We start from the raw sequence: 20,767 nt of genomic DNA on the forward strand, positions 1-20,767 counted from the left end.
GTTGCACTTTTGTATACGTGCAAGGTGAGTGTGAACCACAATTTGCACGTATGCAAAAGTGCAACTGTTTTCGGTACAATTTGTCATAAACTGCATAAATTCGTACACAATATCACTGTTTTGGGCCAAATAAAGAGTATGGCTGGATTGCTAGGAATTTCTGTACTGATTAGAAGTTATTTGAGCGAGAGGTGCTCAGTAGTTCTTTAGATAGACAAAAAAGTATTGGAAGGGGGGGGGGAGGGCTTAATTGACGACGTGTCTGCAACTTTTCCAACTCTCAAATACTGAAGTACACACACTGAAACATGTTGTGGTCTTCCGCAAATGCACGGTTTATTTCTTTGCATGAACATTAATATAATGCAGCTGAAAGCTCGTTCGTTTGTATTATTATAGTTTGTGAGGAAAACCCCAGTAAAAGTCGAATCTGAGAGACAATTGAGACAAAAAGGTGTGAACATAAACGTGATATAAGGAGTTTCCAGAAATTATGCAGAGATACATGTGTTATTTATTTAGTTTTCAAAATTTGGTACATGTCTTCTATGTTTTTTATATAGAAGCGAGTTTTTCGCTTTTTTGAAAGACAACTTTCTGAAATTGTTGTTGCATCCAATAATATTGCCTACAGACTTTTGCCGGCGACTTTTTAAGTCAGTCATTATTACAGACGCCATAATAACAATTAATAAAAATACAATCACAAGCCCATGGCTTTCAGTTGATTTTATAAGACGAAAATCTGAATAAATATAAATTACATAAATATTTCACAAAACAGTACATTAATAAATACATTATGTAAGTGGTATAAGTTAACTTGCTAGCACAAAATAATCATTCGAAAGTCTCTTATTTACAAATCCTTTCCGCACCAATCCACATTTTTGGCCAACACTTTCAAGTCTGGTTTTCGCCTTCCAGATTATGCTGCAGGGCAACGCAGAAACTCCTCGGCGAAGTTTCTCGGGTAGTCGTTGAGGGCGACAAACGATGACGTCTTGTAGTCGTAGACGTAACGGTAGTACTCTTGCCCAACCAGAACGTTAGCAAAACCTGCATATTTAAACAAAAGAAATAAAAAATGTCATCATTTTTTTCAAGGCTACACAGATCAGGCATTTGATTCGAAGTTGTCTAACGAAGCTAGCTAACACTGGCCTTGGTTATCTGTAATAACTCTTCTTCATTTTGTACGGTTGGACCTTCCATAGTTTTGCAACCTGCGGCTGGCAAAAGTGTAGTTTGCCAACCAAGCGTAGAAAGGTCCATATTTTTCAGTTGACGATGTTCTCTATAAGACACAGTTCCTTCCCTTTAAAAAAATGTTGACTGCCGAAATGGAAGAACCATCTGTTTTATCTCATGTTCATTTCCTAAGTCACTGTAGTTGTTCCTGGAATAGTGGTTTCCGATCAAGTTTAGGGCCTTAGACTAGATTTCTACCCCACCTGCTCTTCGGGGATGTACAATTTTTAAATGCAGAAAGAAACCCTATTGAATATTGGGGACAGATTTGCAAAAGAAGTTGACTTCAAATTCGATGATAGGCCTTTTGATTATAGTTTCACTTAAACATTACAAATTCCTCACCTTGGGCGAAAAAAGCCGAGGTTGGCCGTTCAGAAATTCCCTCGAAGATATTCTTGACCTTGGCCGAGCTCTCGGAGAGTTCCAGCCTGTATTCGTCGAAGGTTAACACCCTCTTGGCCTTGATCAAGTAGGAGAAACCGACATCCGCTAGGTGCACCACCCCCGAGACGGACTTGGGGAAGCCTAGATCCCTGACGTTTTGCGGGAAGTCCGTGTCTGTGTCCGGGTTGATGTCCTTCAGTTGGTACTGCGGCGAGGCACCAGACCAGGACGATGACTTCTCGTACACCCAGTAGTTCTTGGCTGTTGGTTGGAATACAGTGAACCAAAAAAATGTGGTGAGTGAACGGCTGTTGCGGTTTGTGCAAATGACTGCCTGCATATGTTGTAGACCATTAAAGCTCACATTTTTAATGCAGACTGAGTTTGCAAAACACCCGAGGCTCAATTTATGAAACTGCTTAGCAAAAACATTGTTTAGCAAATTTAGGTTGGCTGGGAACCAGACAAAAGAAATACCTCACGTGACAATTTCGCTGGTAGTCATTCGCTGAGGAAATATTGTCTATGCTTATAGCCAAGTTTTATGCTTACTCGCTCCACAAAGATGAACTGGAATGACCATCGATTGACAAAAAACCCACCCGAACCTAGAATTAACAGAGGGCTCTGTTTCGAGGAACGGTACTCCACAAGACGTGCCAAACTCTTTAAAGGACCGTTCTATTTCTCAGAGTGCATGTACGTGACCGAGTTTGACTGAGCTACCGTGGTCACCTGACCAAATGTCGTGATCTAATTGGTCATTGGGGACTGTTTGATTGACAGGCAGGGAGGGTTCATTAAATAGGCGGGGAGTTCTGATAATGTTACCTTTGAGTACGATGACGTTTCCACTCCGGCCTTCCTGGTAGACGGCCCTGACACCTGACGGGAACTTGGGGAAGATATCCCGGGGAGATTGACCCTCGGGAGGAGAGAGCAGATTACGGTCGGAATCAAACCTCCACATCATCCCACTCTGTAAAAGGAGAAACATACAATAATTGAAATCGCTCAGAGTTGATATATTTGGCTAAGAAAAGGAAAACTTTCTAAATTCTTTGTTCCAATTTATGTTCAAAAAAATACACGTCTGTTCTAAAAATGCATTTTGTAAGCCTTGGTTCGATGTGCACTTTTGTCACATTGTTACGGCAATTACCCTTTATAATTATTTTCTCCCCGGTTGACTTGATTTTTACTGAACAGCCAATTCCCTTAAGATATTTCGCAAGCTAGAGCTAGCAAGACGAGTAAGATTATTTAGTGAAAGGCAATTATCATGACTGAGTTTCAGTTTTACCGATGAACACTTCAACTATATTTTACAAAAAAAGTAAGTCCCCAAAGCTGGTATCATAAATATTATATCAATGTTTAAGAACATTTAAATCCAGCTTAAAATATAATCAGATCTGGAGGACTTGCACCTGGACTACTTTCTTTTTTACAAAACTGGGTTGATTCCTGTAATGAATCAACCCAACTTTTGTTGAGATTGTTTCCTTCAATGACGTTTAAAAAATACGAACGAATCGCCCCGTGGGGCCTTTTCTAATTATGAAGGACGTGTGACGTATTAATCAAGTCAAAAGGCTATAACCCTCACGACATCGTGTTGATCTAAAGGGGAATTTCCCCACAACTTACAGTTGGTGGAACTTATTTGGCCGCTGAGGGGAATCAACTGTGCACACTTACCCCGAACATGAAGTACTCGCTGTCAATGAAAGCCGTCGCATCGAAAGTGGTTTCGCAATACAGACGGTTCACGGTCACCGGCGGGTCAGTTGTTGCAGGCGGGTTAGGGTTGGGTCCTTGGGAGAAGAAAACAGGTAGATGTTTAAGTAGAATATGTCGCTGTGTCTTGTTAAAAGAAAATTAGTGAACTATTATAGACCACGTCACTTGTGAAGTCATTGCAAAACATATGACGTCATCTGTGTCGATTGTCGACATGATCAACTGCCACCAAAGCATATCTTTTTCATATCTTACTTCATAAAATAACTCAAAGCGTCTCTTTTTTTTTGATCGACAGTTTTCTGGTCAAAAGAAGCTTATAACTTTTTTAAAATACTAAATTGGATATTGTGGTCAGGTGACACCAACATTGGTTGTAGTGGTCACGTGATGTCGTCCCTCAGCAAAGTGTTCTATTCTGCATTTCATGTATCTCGTGAAATACGGCTAGTTATAAAAATTGTGAGGAATCTTATCACATAAGATTGATAAGTATTGTACTCTTAAGTTTTAAGCCATGAATATTGAGGACAGCAAAATAAACGGTGCAAATTTGATCCGGGCTCAACCTGACATGATCAATCACGCGGTAAGCCCAGTCAATTCAAAACTTTGAACGGAAAATTTGAGCCACGGTCCTAACTCTTCAAGTTTAGTCAAAGTAAAGTCTTCATTTATTTTCCTAAACCCGAGGGGCCATGGCTACTGTCCACTGAGTGAGTAACTGAGTGAATGCAATCTCCTTAAAGGGAATATACAACATTTGCAAACATCGAAAAATAAAACTACCAAGTTTTTGCGAAATACCTTAATAGGATGTTGGTAAATGACAGTCTAAAGCATCCTGTAAAATTATGGCACCTGGTATACTGTCATTTTCAAGAAAAGTGGTATTTTTGTATCAATTTCCAACGCTGATCGGCCGATCAGCGTTGGAAACAACTGGCTTTTTTTTCAAATACTGGACCCAATTGACCATTGCACTTGTTTGCAATCGATTACAAACCTATGAACGGGTACGAGCCAGCTAGACTGGTTCCCTGACCTTACAATTCCCCAATGTAACTAAACTGCTTTGTTTCTTCTTATATGGAGTCAGGGAACCAGACTACAGGAAAATGATCGTTTTTCTAGGTTTTTATAGCATTTTCGAACCCAAAACCTCCAAAAAGTCAGTGTAACTATATTTGCTTTATATTTCCAACCCCCCAATTCCATCCATTTCTGAAAATTACAGCAAAAGCAAATGATGTATATTCCCTTTAAACAACTTGCTTTCGGGTCGAATTCGAGTGATCGACCAGGCAAAACTAATTTTCCCCTTAATATATTAGAGGTCTTCTTACCATAAAGACTTTGGACGCCCAAGATGTCGTCCTGTGGGAGCTTGTAGTCCGGGATGTATCCGCGATCGTAGGGCCACATCAGGGAGTCAAGCTCTTCAGAATGGAACAAACCTAGGGCGTGGCCGATCTCGTGAGCCAGCGTGTAGAACAGGTTGGTACCTGTTGGAATGAATTCAAACAAACCAAAAACAAGAAATTATGAGGATGAATTTCAGGTCATTTACTTGAAAGTCAATACAGTGATTTGCAGTCTAACTTTTAAACAACACCCTGGAAATCCAGAAGCTTGTCCGTTCCCCTCTGTGAATTTAAACCAATGAGATCACGAATCCGATTTTGGAATGGCCAATAAAATCATAGATTGATACATTAGGCCCCGCACACTGCATACGTTGGAAACAACACATGCGCCTCTCCAATGCCAGACTGCATGTTGTAGACGCGCGCGTCATACATTAAGTGCACGCGTGTTGGACTTCTGTCGGACTGCTGTGATTGGTCAAAACGTCACTGGGCGGGGCTTAGTGGATCGGCACCATGGGCGTCGCGAGGGGGGGGGGGGGGGCAAGGGGGGGCAATTGGCCCCCCCCCCTGGAAAAATCGGCACATTGATAAAAAAAAAAAGTATCTTACCTCTGTACACTCCTTTGGTGAAAGTCTCGTCGTCGTCCAAGTGCACGTCTCCGTCCGTCTCGCCCCAGCCGGAGTTCGGGGTGAAGGCGTGGGCCAGGGTGCCCCCTGGGCCGTCGAAGGGCGGGTCCCCGCGCACTCTGGTGTGAGCTCGCCCGCCGAAGAGCAGCCTGATGTCCGCGTCGTCGCTGTGGATCTCGGTGAAGGTGAGCGGGGTGACGTCACTCCAGACCTTGAAGGCGGCGCGGATGTCTTCGTCCACCTGTTCGCGGGTCAAGTCTGGGGAGTTCTCGCCGGGATAATTCATGATTCTATTGGGGAAGAAATTGTTTTGGTATTGCTCATTTCAGGAACTTCATTTTTTAAATTTATTTTAGGAACACTTTGTTGAATAAGTGATTCAAGTGAAAGGAGGTCTGTATAGGCCTATTCCTCTTAAAGAAACTTTTCTAACGGATTGTGAAAGCTTACTGAAATATTATATAAGTATCATGATAAAGTTGATTGCCAACACATAGACACTTATTTTTTAAAGCATTTTATATCAAAATAGGTGTACTAATCAAAATAGTTAAGGACGTAATTTTTAAGTTAAGGAATTCGCAGAGAAACAAATCGATGAGACAAACAAAGAAAATCAGAGGGAAAAAATTGGGAAATTGTTCAAAAACTCACTTGTAAGTGAGATCCGTCTTGTCCGTCCATTTGTAAGGGTCGCCCAGCACGGAGTACCGCCTGCCGCGCCGGCCCGGCCCTTTGACCACGTCACGGGGGTTTGCGTCTTTGACACCGCAGCGGGGCTTGCTCAGCATCTCGGCCGTCATCTGGTTAATTTCCCCGGTCTGGGGTATGCCGGCCATCCGCTGCATGGCCTGGATCGCTTGCCGTTGTTCGCTCATGGTTGGGAGTTTGCCTTCAGCCTTAGATGGGAAGTGATCAAAGTAGCCGTACTTCTCGAGAAAATCCTGTAGAACGGACAGATTTACAATTGAAAATTATCCTTTCTGAAATGCACAATGGAACTTTAATATACGAAGCAAGAATTTTGTATAAACAATCGTTAATTGAAATGGTTTTTATAATGTGGTTGTTTTACTTACATAGAGGCGGGCCGTTTCTTCAATATCACTTGGAGGTCGAGCGAATGTTTCTTGAACGAGGCTGCACCCTAGAAACGCTCCAAAGAGCGCCCAAAATCTGACACTGTTCATTATTGTTGCACGAGCTTAATCTGTGTTGACCCAAATGTGTAGCTTGTTCTTAAGGTCGCTCTTTGCACACGATGTAACTTTCTGACAAGACGACCAGCGACTTGCCAGTTATATAGCCTTTTCTCAAGGTCGCTATTTACGCCTCTTCACGGATCTCGCACAAAACCCTATCAAATAATAAGCGCTTGCTCCAATTCGCGGAATAAAGCCCTATCCTGATCATAAGCCAGTTCAAATGACAATCAGTTCTGTAATAACCGCAACTAGTGTAGGCTGCCAGGCTTAAGAACTCTTGATTGTGTTTGCGATCTCTATGGACGCCTTCATCCCTGATTGGGTGAATCTCACCACAGTGTGATGATGTCAGTTCCTGCTTCAGTCTGAAGCGCAGGCAGGCTGCAGTCTGCGGCTAAAAGACTCATTGCACCGCTTCCGCGTAACGCCTATTATCCAAAAGTTGTACGACCGGAGAATCAAGCGATGGATTATCCATCAAAATGTGTATACAGGGCCTGTCATTCAGGCCAGGAACGGATGCCGTGTAGCGCAAAGGTAAACAAACTCAGCAATGAATGGGTATTGTTATGGGCCCACTTGCTGAAGGAGAATAAAGTGAACAACCAATATTTTACAATTTGATTACGAAGAGCAAAGTGTTAAATCCGACCGCGGAACAAACACTCGCCTATGAAAACAATAGCCATAACATTCTGAACAAGAAAATGACTTTGTCGTGATGGTCAGTTATTTCTAGTTTTATTGGCACTCTTGTTTCTCATAAAGCATTCATTGTTAAGGCATGTAGACATAAAAAAAAATCGCGATAGAACGAATGCTCCCTTTGGGTCGATATTTTACATCTTTGAAGATTTAGGGTGCTCCTTCACATAATTTACACCTGAGAGACAACAAACAGACTTGATTCTACAGGTGCGTGGTTGAGACACCTGGTTTCTTGTTCCAACTGTCTTGCATCTGGAATTGATTTTGGGTATTTTTTTTTTTTTTTTACTTGGTTAAAGAATTTACCATTGACAAAAAATGATACGCATAGCTTTATTTTACAAAATATGCCTTGTGACTGATTTGTTTGCATTTGGTATCATTACGTCTGTTTCTATTTCGTATTGTTGTCTGTCGGATATCCACGTTGAATTAGTCAAAGAGTGATTAAGCCCAAAACGCTTTGCTCATCTAGCTGTTGAAACATATGTACCTGGTTGTTAAATTTTTCCATGTTTTGTCAATTTTGATGTTTTGGACTGCTCAGCCATTGTGCAAAATAATTGTAATGCAGTGTAAGTACGGTTTTATAGGGTCGGTTGTAGCATTCTTTCTCTCTATATTATTTGTAGAAACCCCAGAATTTGAGGCATAAGCCTGAATCTTTAATCTATCAGCTTTACCGTTCATTCACATTGCGTGGCGAGGCGCATGTGGGGGGGGGGGCAAAACACATTTCGCTAGCTTATTCTCAACTGATCATTTTTTCCAGGGTGAGGGGGGGGGGGGGACATTTGCCCACCACACCCCCATTGATACCCCTGCAGACGCCCATTTTGTTAAATGTGTATTAAATTAATAGCAAATATGACTTCACAACCCTTTTCCCTTTTTGTTCTCCTTTTTTGTTTGTTTTTGTTTTGCTTTTCAAACTGGGGGAGGGGGCACAAGTGCCCCTTGCCCCCCCCCCCCAAACGCCCAGGGGGGTCTCAAAACATGAAATGGTGTCGATATTCAAACGATTACCGTATATCTTTAAGTCAAATTACCCCATGAAGAACCTCCAGCAAGGTTAAAGAAACTTAGGCAGGCATCTTTCGTCCACACGGATACAATATGCGACCATTACATCATGGTCTATTTTGGAACCACTACGTCATCAACTTCCAATCATGCTCAAGCTGCTATGCGGACGACTCGGCTGCGTATGGTAACCTAATTAGCCTATTTTTCCAGATGATTTTCATCTTCGTTGGTAAACATGTATCCGTCATTCCCTGCAAGCGTGTTTCTACCGCAAAGACTTCGGTTCGTAACACCCAGTGACTATTCCTTTCAATGTTGCCAGCAGTCGTTCCTGGAAACTGTCCAACTTTGAACTTGTCTCATTCATTTGAACTTACTAACGCAAATTATCCAAACTTCTGTGCAGACGAGTATCTGCGTAAAATTGAAGGGGCTGCTTAATGAAAACTATACTAATGCAAGCCTTAATTGTGAAGATGGTAATTAGCCTGTTTGAGGTATGTCCACACGATAGCGGGCGTTATTTGGGTTTGGTAATTGCAAAAAGACTTTATCCAACGCAAACAGCGCCCTTCTTTTGTGTCTGCTATATTTATCAACTTAAACAAAAGATGAACTCTATATCTTTTTTTTTTATCAAGAAAGCGATAAATTTGCTATTATGCACAATTTGTAGGAGAAGTATTCAAACCTTGATTCGTGTAAACATTTTAAGGCTGAAGCTAGCGGGTCCTTTCAATAAAACTGTAGGCCTACGCCCACTGGATTCGCCTAGTGACGCCCCCGTATATTTCACATTCCTCTTGGGTAAGTCAAAGGTTTTCAAGACAGAAACAAGAAATGCAGTCTATTTCCAAGTGGGTGAAAACCTCACACATCATGTGCCCACGTCTTTGAGTGTTCTTGGCCTTGAGTTTTGGGCATTATCTATTAAAAACTTCCCTCAGGCTGGCTTTGGTGTTGAAGTTGAATTAAGCGATTGAAATTGCACATTGTTGTGTATTGCTGACGTCTTGCCGCTCTCAGCCAAAATTCTTGACCGTTCGTCGGACGTGATGGCCCGACCTTCCACCTCACGCCACCCGATATGGCCTCAGCTTTTTTCCACTCTGGACAATCACTGACCTTTATCGGGCTAATACAATTCTCTGAAATGTCTTCCGGTCATCTGTGTCCTCCGAGGAAATTAAAGCAGTAGCACTGTCTGATTTAAATTGAAGTACAAAAAAGTGCACTTTTTATTGGTGGTTATTTTCTGGCTCTTGAACTATGTCCTCGCTTCTGTGAAAACATTTTCTAGAAAACGGTATGTTTTGACTGCCAAATCAATCATTTATTTCCGGCCGAAATTCCCATCAACAATGTTTTCGGGAATGAGCTTATTCAAACAAATATTTTCGAAGCTATGCAACTTTTTGGGGAAGTTGCTTTGTCATTTTTACAGAATTTAGGCCTATACGTGTTGAATTCTTGAACTATCTTTATTGGTAGTTATTTTCTGGCTCTTGAACTATGTCAGGCGCGGTTCTAGAACCAATATTTTTGGGGGGCTAGCACGGTGGATCCAGAATTTTTTCAGGGAGGCGTGCTGAAATGTTGACCGGTTATTTTTTCCAGACACATAGGCCTCCGAAAATCAATAGGTGGAGGGGAGGGGGGGGGGGGGGGCTCATGCCATATTTTCAATGGGGAGCGCCAATAAAATCCTAAAATCATTCACACTATATTAACTAAAGCACCCTTGTCACGGCTATTTCTTCTTTAGGGGGAGACCGTTCGCATGTACATCACAATCCTTCCTTTTGCTAATGCAATTTTTTTTTACGGAATTTTTTTTTTTTTTTGGGGGGGGCTAGACAAAATTTTTTTTTTTTGGGGGGGGGCTACAGCCCCCCCTAGGCCCCCCCCCCGTAGAACCGCGCCTGAGCTATGTCCTCGCTTCTGTGAAAATTTTTTCTAGAAAACGGTATGTTTTGACTGACAAATCAATCACTTATTTCCGGCCGAAATTCCTCCAAACAATGTTTTCGGGAATGAGCTTATTCAAACAAAATAATGTTTTCGAAGTATGCAACTTTTGGGGGAAGTTGCTTTGTCATTTTTACAGAATTTAGGCCTATTCATGTTGAATTCTTGAATATACCTCAAAACTTCAAATGTCAGGAATTTCTTCCTCAGAATTCATCAGAACAATCACACTTAGCTGTTATTTTACAAGTAGGTCAGTGGTACGGTGGCAATTCACTCGGAAGTCTTTGACACAAGGACGCCACCAACGGTTGAATGCCAGAATCCGCAAGTGGTAACATATGCTGCACAAATCCGATAAAAACTTGAGTTGTCCTTATCACTTGCAAGACCGGTGGTCAAGTGACGCTCGACTTTCACCAGGGAAAGCGAATTTATATTATGTTCTAAACAGTATAGGCATATAATATCAGTTGAAATACCTGGAAGTGTGCATACAACAAAACAATTAGCCTGGCCTCTCCCCCTATGGTATGAAGGCACCAGTGACATGGTCTGTATGAGAACAAGTCATAGATATTGATTGATGCATGTTGTCGATCAAAATAGAAGGGATGGACAGGCAATACATGAGGAGGTGAAGGGGGGGGGGGGAGGTTACAGGAAAGGTAATAGGAATTTTATAAAAAAAAATTGGTGAAAATGTCTGTGCAAATGCAAACAATTTGTTTCTCTCACGTGCACTGTATAGGAAGCATACACACAGTAGCCTGTACAAGTTCCCGCTAGGGGAGGGCGGGGCGGGGTGGGCGACAAAAAAGTGAGGGGCTATTATTCCCCTCTGCAATTGGGACACAGGGGCAGGGAAAAGCCCCCCCCCCCCCTCCCTGGCTGGACACGCCACAGCAATGCTGACAAGGTTAAGGCGCTCACAATTATCATAAAGAAAAGTTCCTAAAATCCGAGAGACTTTAGGCCTACACTGACACGCTTTCACTTCTATCAAGGAGGCCCTCTGTAATGGCGAGAGCATTGTGCTAGCTATTGCTGTCATGTAGCAGTTGTGCACAGCACAATGCCTTCGCCATTAAAGGGGGCCTCCGTGAATATACAGTGATCACGTGCCCGGATTCGTCTAGACTGCAAGACCAAGCCTATTAAAGGTGCTTCTGGAAACTTGGACGGAGCCTAGCCAGAAGTCAGAGCGGGCAGCGCAACATTTGGCCAGCAGCCATAAATATTTCTGCCAGAGATTTCAAAAAGCAATTTAGGTGGAGTCCTGCTAACCGGGGGAGCAGGGCGTAGCACGATCATTTTTATTGGGGGGGGGGGTACATTTTTTTGAAAAGGGCACTTGCACATCAGTTGTGAAATGTAGACAGGTTTTTTTCTCCGGACACTTAAAATCAAAAAATCAAAAAGCGGGGGTGGTGGTGGTGGTGGTGGTGGTGGTGGGGTGGGGGGGGGGGGGGGGGGGCTGTTACCATCTGTCGATGGGGGCGCTGTTCAAATCCGACAGTTATGCACACAAAGGAATAATATGGTGCTTTTCAGGGAGATACATGTGCGAAATGCTGAAAAAGGCACCACAAAAAAGGGCACCACTTCATTTTGGAAAAAGGGCACTTGTTCAGAAAATAATGGCACTTCGTACAAAAGGGCACTCTTTACAAATTATTGGTGGGGGGGGGGTTAAGCCCGTTGAAAAAAGGGCATTTGAATGGAAAAAGGCAATCTTTACAAAATATTGGGGGGTTAAATACCCCCTTAACCCCCCCCTCCACCCCCGCTGGCTACGCCTATGGGGGAGGAGAGGGGGCGTTTTACGTCAACGTGGCCGGGGGGTGGGCTTAAGGGGCAGAACATCGGGGGGTCGGCTAAAGAAAGGAGGTCCTCATCCCCACGGACGGGCGCGCAGGGTAACCAAGTTTGCGCCCCTTAAAAAATCCACCAAGTTCTTGAAGAATAATGACATTATTACGCATTAATGAAAAACAGAATGAATAAGTTAATATTACTGAAATATGAAAACATCGGCTTTATTACTTTTAGTAATAAATATAAATAATAAATACAATACAGAAAACTGTACTACAAATTATGTAAAAAAGAACACCTGTAGAAAAAAACACGTAGCTATTTACATATTTAAATGAAAAGTGTAAACAAAAATCCACATCATTTTTCTTTTACAGTACATGAATTGATTTGGTATCAATGATGTAATTTTTCATGAATATAGTAGATAACGAGATACAACTTTTTTTTCTGAGAGTCGACGCTTGCTGTATTTATGCGCCTGTAGTTTCCAACTCGCCTAAAATCTCCAAAAAATCAATTAATGAGCCAATAATGAAGGTTGTGAGGGTTCAGCCGTTGTATGACATACGGGACGTTTCTAATTTTTTTTTATCGTCACCACTTTAGGGAGCACAAAGGTCCCGCTTTTTGAAACATTTCGTTCCTTATTCATTGGTCACAGTTAAATGTCACAATCATGTTTCACAACTGATGTGCAAGTACCCTTTTCAAAAAAATTAAATGTCACAATCATGTATACAGTTCCCTTGATCTGTTTTCCTACTGTTTTAAGACTCGCATCATTTGATATGGTAAAGAAAGATTTGGCTAAGGTTTTATAGATGATCACATGTTCATCAATTCTCTCCTCTAGTGATGAAACTTAAATGAAACCAAAGATCTACAGGTTCTTCTCAAGTCCAACAGGGGATTAGCGGATTAAGGAATTATCATGGGATCTCCCTAATCCCTCCGACCTCGATTCTGTCGCCATTTAAAAATGCTGGGCACAGGCAACACTATTACAACACTTATTACAACTCTTGCAATACAGTTCGGTTGTGACGGATCTGGCAGATCCCCCTAGTTTTAAGGGCAGTGCAGGAGTTCCTTGTACAGGTCACGTGGGTATCCCGGCATGCCTGCGAAGGTCTTCTTAGTCTGGTCCCACTTGAAACGGAAGTAGTCGGCTCCTTGTCCGTGGCTGTATATGAGGTATGCGTAGCCTGTGTGATAATGGGGAAAATAGAGCATTAATATGACTCGTTCGACATTCAGTGGGTTGGGGGTTGAAAATGTGCCTAATTATACACGAGTGGTGGGTAACTTTTAATTATGAATGCCAGGCAAACATAAAGTACATTTTAAATAATAAAAAATCATTTGCCTTTTGACTGACTTGTGGATAAAATAGAATGTTAACGTTTTAACTTTACATTAAAATATCGCGATGACATCGTAAAATAAATGACTAGGACTTATATAAGACGGAATATTGCTGCCCTTTTTCCATTGTTTGCGTCATATTGAGCATGCGCGCTTTATTAAAAACGATTGAAAAGGACTGGTGTGTTTGCTGCCACCAACGTCTCAAAATCTGCCATTAGAACGATTCATTATCCCCGGCCCCGCCCACTGCGCATGTGGCGTTCACGCATGTCGGACTTTTGATTGACATAAAAGTATGGCTTTGATGGGTCAAAACATCATGGGGCGGGGCTTGATGGATCGGTCCGTTGACAAAAAATTATGTCTTCGCACTCACCGTCATTGTAGAAAGCTCCAGTCGGGAACCACTGCCCGCCGGGGAATGCCAGATGGGTCTTCATCTCCTCCATATTGCCTTCAAACTCGTCAACGATCAACGCTTTCTTGGCCTTGAAGATGTAAGTCCGGCCCTCGTCGGCCACGTGCAGAGCGGCCGAGACCTTCTTGGGGAGATTTAGCTCCTCGGCCAGGCGGGGGTAGTCCGGCTCGCTCGGCAGGTTTGTTGAGTCCACGTCATACATCTTGAAGAGTGGGGGTGAAGCACGGGCAGACTTGTACACCCAGTAATTACGTCCTGGTTAGGGAAAATAATACTTAAAAATGTCAGTTTTTACTCTGTGTGGAGTTAGCTGGGTTCTTTTTTTTTTTTTTTACGATGCTACACAATCAGGACGTGTGCAGACTGCCTTAAGTCGAAGTAAGAATCCTGCCAACTTGAATTTTCCTTAAGTGTGCTCGTTGAGGGCGCTACTAGACTAATCATGGTCCACATGCTCAGTCACGCAAAAGTCACCTTCAGCAGTAAAGTCAGTTCGTAAAACCGTGTTTTTTCCCCTTTTTCCGAAGAATTGACCCAAGAAATTAACGTTCAACTTGCCTTGCTAATGCTAAAGCAGTGATTAGTTATGAGCTTTCCATTTGAAGTTGGTGTACACGTGCGTTTTGAGTGTGGCACCTTTGAAAAATAGATTTTCAAATTGAATTGATAATTTCTAACATTACATCAGTAATGAGCTTTCCAATGAGACATCGCACGAAAAAATCGGCTCATGACAAGTAATCAATTAATTAATTTCAACTTCATTCTGAATATAGTGTGCACAATTTCTGAACTGGAGCGCGCCATTTAACCACTTTTTAAAACTGTATACATACCTGCAAAAACAAACAAGCAAGTTTTCATTCCAAAAATGCAGTTTTATGCAAGTGTATACTAGAAAGGCATAGACGTGTAACTTTAATCAGACAGTTGAAAAAATGGGACTCGGCATTAAGAGAACTTTGTTCTGATTACCTTTGAAGAAGTATATTTTGCCGTCGAACCATCTCTCGTAACCAGCCGATACACTCCGGGGAAGCTTGGGGAAGTACGTGCGGGATAGCTCACCCTCGGGCTCAGACAGTAAATTGCCGTCGGTATCAAAGCGCCAAAGTTTGTCATCCTGTTAAAAAAAAAATAAGTGAAGAAAATTTTAAAATTTGTTTCTCTGTGCAAGATCAAGAATCTGTTATTACCTCCGCCAAGGAGGTTATGTTTTCATCGGATTTGGTTAGTTGGATTGTTGGTTGGTTTGTCTGTTATACAAGATGACTCAAAACCTTATGGACGGATTTGCATATAATTTATATATTTTGTTGGGGTGGTCCTTGGTACAAGTACAAAATCGATTGGATTTTGGAAGTGATCCGGATCTGGGTCATGATTTCTTGAAAGGATTCTTCACTATGGCCGGGAATTGTTTAGCCTTGGTGGATCATGGAGGATGGCGCTCTCTGAGTGCTTTCTAGTTCATATTGTCATACTTATTGCAACATTACTGCATCGTTCCAAATTGAGTCTGCAAGTTTAACACTATAACAGATATGCATACTTATATGCATACTTATAGATATCACACATAGTCTACAATATTATTCCTTAACCAACGTGCCTCTGATAATTGAGTTTTGCCGGGAAAGAATCTCCGATTGGAAGTTTCCCTGTGTAAGAATCATTTACCAAATCACAAAAAAATGAAACTACACAACATATAAAATAATCGTACGCCACGAAGAATTTCCACAATAACGACAACCACTTTAAGTACATCGTGGTTAACATTGATTTGCACCGGTCCTGTTTTGTATTGCACACGGGTTTATTGCCCCCATTTCGTTTGGTCGTTATTTCACAACGAAAATATTTCGCAGTAGCCAGCGGGACAATGCTTGTGCAACGAGCCTTGGCCGTTTCACCGGTCACCTTTGATCGAGTCTAAAGTACGCAGAATATATCACACCTCTTTTCCATGACTTCCTTTTACGACTCTATTGTTGAATAACTTTTTGCTGTTGAAATCTTTTGCAGAATTCGTGGGCTCGACGTCGTAAAAACCGGGCCTTTTCGAAATCGCTGCACAATTCACTGCATTAGGTCAAATTTTGAATATAGTTTCAAGATGTGAATAGAAATTACTCTGGTTTTGCCAGAATCGACACTTGGTGACACAAAAGCCAAGGGAAGAAATTCGGAGGGAAAAAAACGATGACTTTTCTTGATTTTTTTTTTTGGGGGGGGTAGGATTGTTGTAAGTATAGTCAAATTTCCATCACTGAAGATCCTTTGAAATTTCGATATTCTGAAATTAAGATAAAACTTGCACCCTGTATTTGCTTCATGTTTTATGCATAAATTGATCCAAGTCTCCACTGAAAATCTTTCTTTAAAAAAAGCGTCTCTCCCATGCTTGCCAAGACCAGACCTCCTTAATGATCCACCACCAATCACTGTTGAGCACGGGTGCATACCTATGTTCCCCAATACCTATGTTCCCCAATACCGACGGTTCCCCGAAATCCTTATCCTAACCCTACCCCTTACCCTAACTCTAAGGATTTCGGAGAACATCGGTATTGGGGAACATAGGTATTGGGGAACATCGGGTAGACCCCATTGAGCACAGTGTAAAACTCAAATTTCTAGTGATCGACTTACGGAAAAAGCGTAGATCTGCCCGCGAATGAGTACGACGGAGCTGAATGAGACGGTGCAGAAGACAGGAGGAGGCGGGGGTGAGGTTGGCGGGACGGTCGGTGGATTAGGATTGGCTCCTGGATGGAAAAAGAAGATTATTTCACGGTCATTCACAACTCATACAGTCCACCTACAGACAAGACCTAAACATGTATACCCCTGGCCACATGACAAAATACAACATAACACAATGGAGGAAGGAACACAAACTGTTGTTGGATGTATTTCTGAAGAATGGACATCACAAGTCTGGTCGCAAATAAATCACAAGTCAGTTCATGAGACTCAGTCACAACTAAACATGAGAGGAACAATAACGCCTTAAGCCTAAGGCCTTGTCATGTTGTGAATGAACCGCATTGGATGGCCTTTGATTTACCGTAGTGAGGACTCGTGGTGGTGGACTTGGACTAAACAAAGACATTTTTAGGATGCATCAAACACAAGCTTATCATCATCATTCACCATTGTGCTATAATCCTCAAAATCATACTTGTTGGATATTTTAATACCATGGTCCTATCTTACCGTATATCGACTGAATGGCATCGGTGTCGTCCTGGGGCAGCACGAATTCGCTGGTGTAGCTCCGCCCCCAGGGCCACATCAAGGAATTGGGCACATTGGAGTGGTCCAAGCCGAGGGTGTGGCCAATCTCATGGGCCGCGGTGTAGAAGAAACTCACGCCTGAATACAGGTGACAAGCAAAAAAAATGTTCCTTTTTTGAACAATTGGACCGGGCAAGTTCTGGGGAAATTCAAGCCAACTGTCTTCCACTCTCAGAATTTGAGGTGTTTTACAAATTTCGGCCATGTTCCGGATTTGGCTCAGTCAAAAGGTCCCCCCTTAACGGGCACTGTAAATGAAATTGTGCAAAGATGCAGCCGAAGCCGTGCCGAAGCATTGGTTTGAAAACATTTTATGATACTCAAATGTCAGAATTTTACCTGTTGGCATATTGTGCGTATACATCTCGTCCTCGTCGAAGTGGGCGTCGCCGTCGGTGGCGCCCCAGTTGCTGTTGGGCGAGAACGCATGCGCGAGCGTGCCCCCTGGTCCATCGAACGGGGGGTCGCCCTCAACGTCGGTGTGGGAGCGCTTGCCGAAGATCAGCCGGATGTCTGCCTCGTTCTCATCGTCCACCGACCGGAAAGTCAGCGGGGTGGCGTCACTCCACAGCTTGAAGGCCCGCCTGACGTCGGCGTCCACCTCGTCTGCGGTGATCGTAGAGGGCGGGCCAGGATAGTTCACAACCCTGATTAGGAAAGTTGAAATTAATTAAAACTCAAAATTGGTTGATGGTGAATTAAACGAAGAAGGGATAATTTAAGGTTTGATACTCTTCGAAAACGGCAAATTAACCATACAGAAACCAGGTTTACATTGTATCACTACACTCGATCAAACCCTAGCTCTACTGAGTGGAATGCTGGAACTTTCGGATACCCTCCGTACTAGCTAGTACGGAGGGTACCGAAGTTCCAGCGCTCCACTCAGTAGAGCTCATCAAACCAAGTTTAACCAATTAATATAATTTGAGTCTATGGAATCCCTGAACACTGATCTTTCTGACAATCTTAAGGTTATGTTAAGTTGTTATACTGCAATTTCTTAAAGAGAGGTTTAGCGCCTTTTGATTTGATGCAGATGTGAATTTGTGCCCTTTAACAAAATCCGGTAAGCATGCACCCATACTTTGTCCATGCATTCCAACTTTAAAGCTGTATGTTAAATTCCTTCTCATTTCGACACCTGTGCCCACAAATATACCTTTTCCAAACTAATGCCCATATAAGGAAATCCAAGTCTATTGAGGAACTCAACTTTTCCTCATACGGGCTCACAAAAATAGTTTTACATTAATCTGTCCATGCACGAAATAGTCATCGCATCGAAATCACACGGCAGATAGTTCCCCCAAACCGCACCTTTAATTCCCCGGGGGAAGTTGCCACAAGGTAAATATTTGGCTTTAGTCAAATTAGTTTTGATGATAATTCCCTGTCGCGCTGTCGAGAGCAGGAAACTGCTCAATGATGAACAAAAAAACTTACGCAATGTTTATCTTACAACAACCCAATCAAAAGAAGGAAATGTGTGGTTTCCTAGGCTTGGGTAAGATGCTGTTTCAACAAGAGTTCGTGACGTGGATAGTGAAACAATTTACCTAGCCTGACGCGCAGGTGAAATTCCCCTTCGATACAGGTGAGAAGTATGACATCATCTTAACTTTTTAAAACTGAATTGTGCAAAGACCCTCAAAAACTGAAAAGGTCATTTTACTTTTGACCAGTGGCGTAAATCTGCGTCAATAATGGTAAATGATGCTGCAATATCGTGGAACTTGCCAGATCATGAAAATTGGGTGGGGAGGGCACATTTTGAACGAGGTGACGCTGTTCATTTTTCAATGAATACTAAGTCTTGTACTCTTGTAGCCTACACAATGTTCTATTTATGAGCGCTAAACGTCAATTAATTACATAAGACTTAAGGGTTTGCCTGGTGGACATGGTCAATGAATGGGAGGTTCGCGGTAACACCGTGTGAATGATATCTCTTAGTGAGTTGTATGGTCGACGTTTCGAACAGTATGCTCTTTTCGTCATCAGGCGACTGTCTCCTGATGGCGAGCAGAGCATACTGATGACGAGCAGAGCATTTTACTTAATCTGTCCATACATGAAAAAGTCATCGCAGAAATGCATGAAATGGTCACCGATGACGAGCAGGGCATACTGTTTGAAACGTTGAGTTAAGCACTGGTTCTGAGAAATGTCTTTCATTCACATGGCGTTACCGTTGCGGTTCTCAATGTCAATTGTATTATGAACGGTTTGGATGTTCCACTTGCATGACTTGTATTTAGTCTGATGTTTTTGTGTGTGTATAACCACAAACAAAATTGTGTTCAGCATTAAAATGTAAGGATGATTAAACTGGCCATTCATTCGGAATCTTGCATTACCGTTTGAGGGATAATACATTAGAAACATTGTTTTTTTCACAATCTCAATCCAACCAAAGGAAAATAACAATGCAATAAATTTAAAAATGAATCATCTGAACCGTCAAAGTAAAAACCTACATGTATGTGAGGTCATTCTTGTCCCACTGGTAGGGCGGACCCGCCACCACGTAGCGGCGCCTCCGTTCCCCGCTCTCCGACGCGTTGACTCCCACGGTGTCATTACTGATGACCGGGTCCTTTACACCGCACCTCGGTCTTTCGATCAACTCGAGCGTGTCCGCGTCGATCTCGCCCGTCTCGGACAGACCGGCGAATTTCTGCAGGTTCTTGATCGCTTTGACGGCCTTGTCTGGTGGGATCATGCCGCTGGCGTCATCCTTCGTTGGCCGCTTGCTCAAATAACCGTACTTCTTTAGATATTCCTTTAAATAAGAATGATCCAGGGAATTCATTCAGACGTTATTTTTTAATAAAACAAACTTGATTGGTCAAATTATTGTTTCTGAAACATGAAAACCTTTCTAGCTATATGAGACAAAAATATGACACAACTTCAGCATAATAATGTCTATTTTTGCGGTTGGTGGTTCAAAAATGTATTTATTATTCCTCCACAGATCTAACAAATTAATTAAGGAACTGCTGCTTAATTGAAGACATTACAAGAAAAACACAAACCTAACATGCAGATGTTGTTTCAATCATATCTTTGTTTCAAAAAATGAATACAGTATACTTACATATCCCTTCACTTTGTTCAATTCTTGACTGTCGGGCGCTTTCGCTGGAACTTCGTCTTTGGTTATACTCCCATTCGCGGCCACCGTACACGCCACAAACACGACTACCCATCTTAGACATGACGACTTCAAATTTGACATCTTGGATGATTTTCTTTCTCACGAGCAAGCTTTTAAATCCCCCAGGTGTGTGAGTTGCACGTTGTTTCCTCTGAAAGAGTACTTCTCTTCCGCTGTCACTGCAAAATAATTGTGACCACACGTCCCACTCCTGATCCTTTATAGGCATGCCAAAGTTTCTTTTCCAAAGTGGGCGGGACTTCACGTTGTATTACTGGCTATTTTAATAACCATGGCGAGAACAAACACTTATTATCTACGCTGTGATGTGATAACGTGAATAGAGTACCCGTAACGGTGAATGACGCTGACGTCACCTCCTGAGCGCACCAATCGTAGGACTTCCGGG

At 42.4% G+C, this 20,767-nt stretch overlaps 2 protein-coding genes across 2 annotated transcripts; both read right to left on the bottom strand.

Moving 5' to 3' along the window:
• Positions 1 to 311: 311 nt before the first annotated feature.
• On the bottom strand, positions 312 to 6,568 carry LOC119735925 (matrix metalloproteinase-18-like). The gene is made up of 8 exons (XM_038209880.1): positions 6,458 to 6,568; positions 6,033 to 6,322; positions 5,361 to 5,668; positions 4,728 to 4,886; positions 3,340 to 3,455; positions 2,470 to 2,617; positions 1,597 to 1,899; positions 312 to 1,059 (listed from the first exon to the last, which is right to left on the bottom strand). The coding sequence occupies exons 1-8, from the start codon at positions 6,566 to 6,568 to the stop codon at positions 929 to 931; spliced, it is 1,566 nt and encodes a 521-aa protein (XP_038065808.1). The 3' UTR covers positions 312 to 928.
• Positions 6,569 to 12,293: 5,725 nt separating this feature from the next.
• LOC119735916 (matrix metalloproteinase-9-like) lies at positions 12,294 to 20,567 on the bottom strand. The gene is made up of 8 exons (XM_038209867.1): positions 20,299 to 20,567; positions 19,676 to 19,980; positions 17,535 to 17,842; positions 17,115 to 17,273; positions 16,548 to 16,663; positions 14,868 to 15,015; positions 13,851 to 14,147; positions 12,294 to 13,311 (listed from the first exon to the last, which is right to left on the bottom strand). The coding sequence occupies exons 1-8, from the start codon at positions 20,437 to 20,439 to the stop codon at positions 13,175 to 13,177; spliced, it is 1,611 nt and encodes a 536-aa protein (XP_038065795.1). The 5' UTR covers positions 20,440 to 20,567; the 3' UTR covers positions 12,294 to 13,174.
• Between the last annotated feature and the right edge of the window lie 200 nt (positions 20,568 to 20,767).

Source organism: Patiria miniata, unplaced genomic scaffold, assembly GCF_015706575.1.
Source record: "Patiria miniata isolate m_02_andy unplaced genomic scaffold, ASM1570657v1 HiC_scaffold_29, whole genome shotgun sequence".
NCBI classification, from domain to species: Eukaryota; Metazoa; Echinodermata; class Asteroidea; order Valvatida; family Asterinidae; genus Patiria; species Patiria miniata.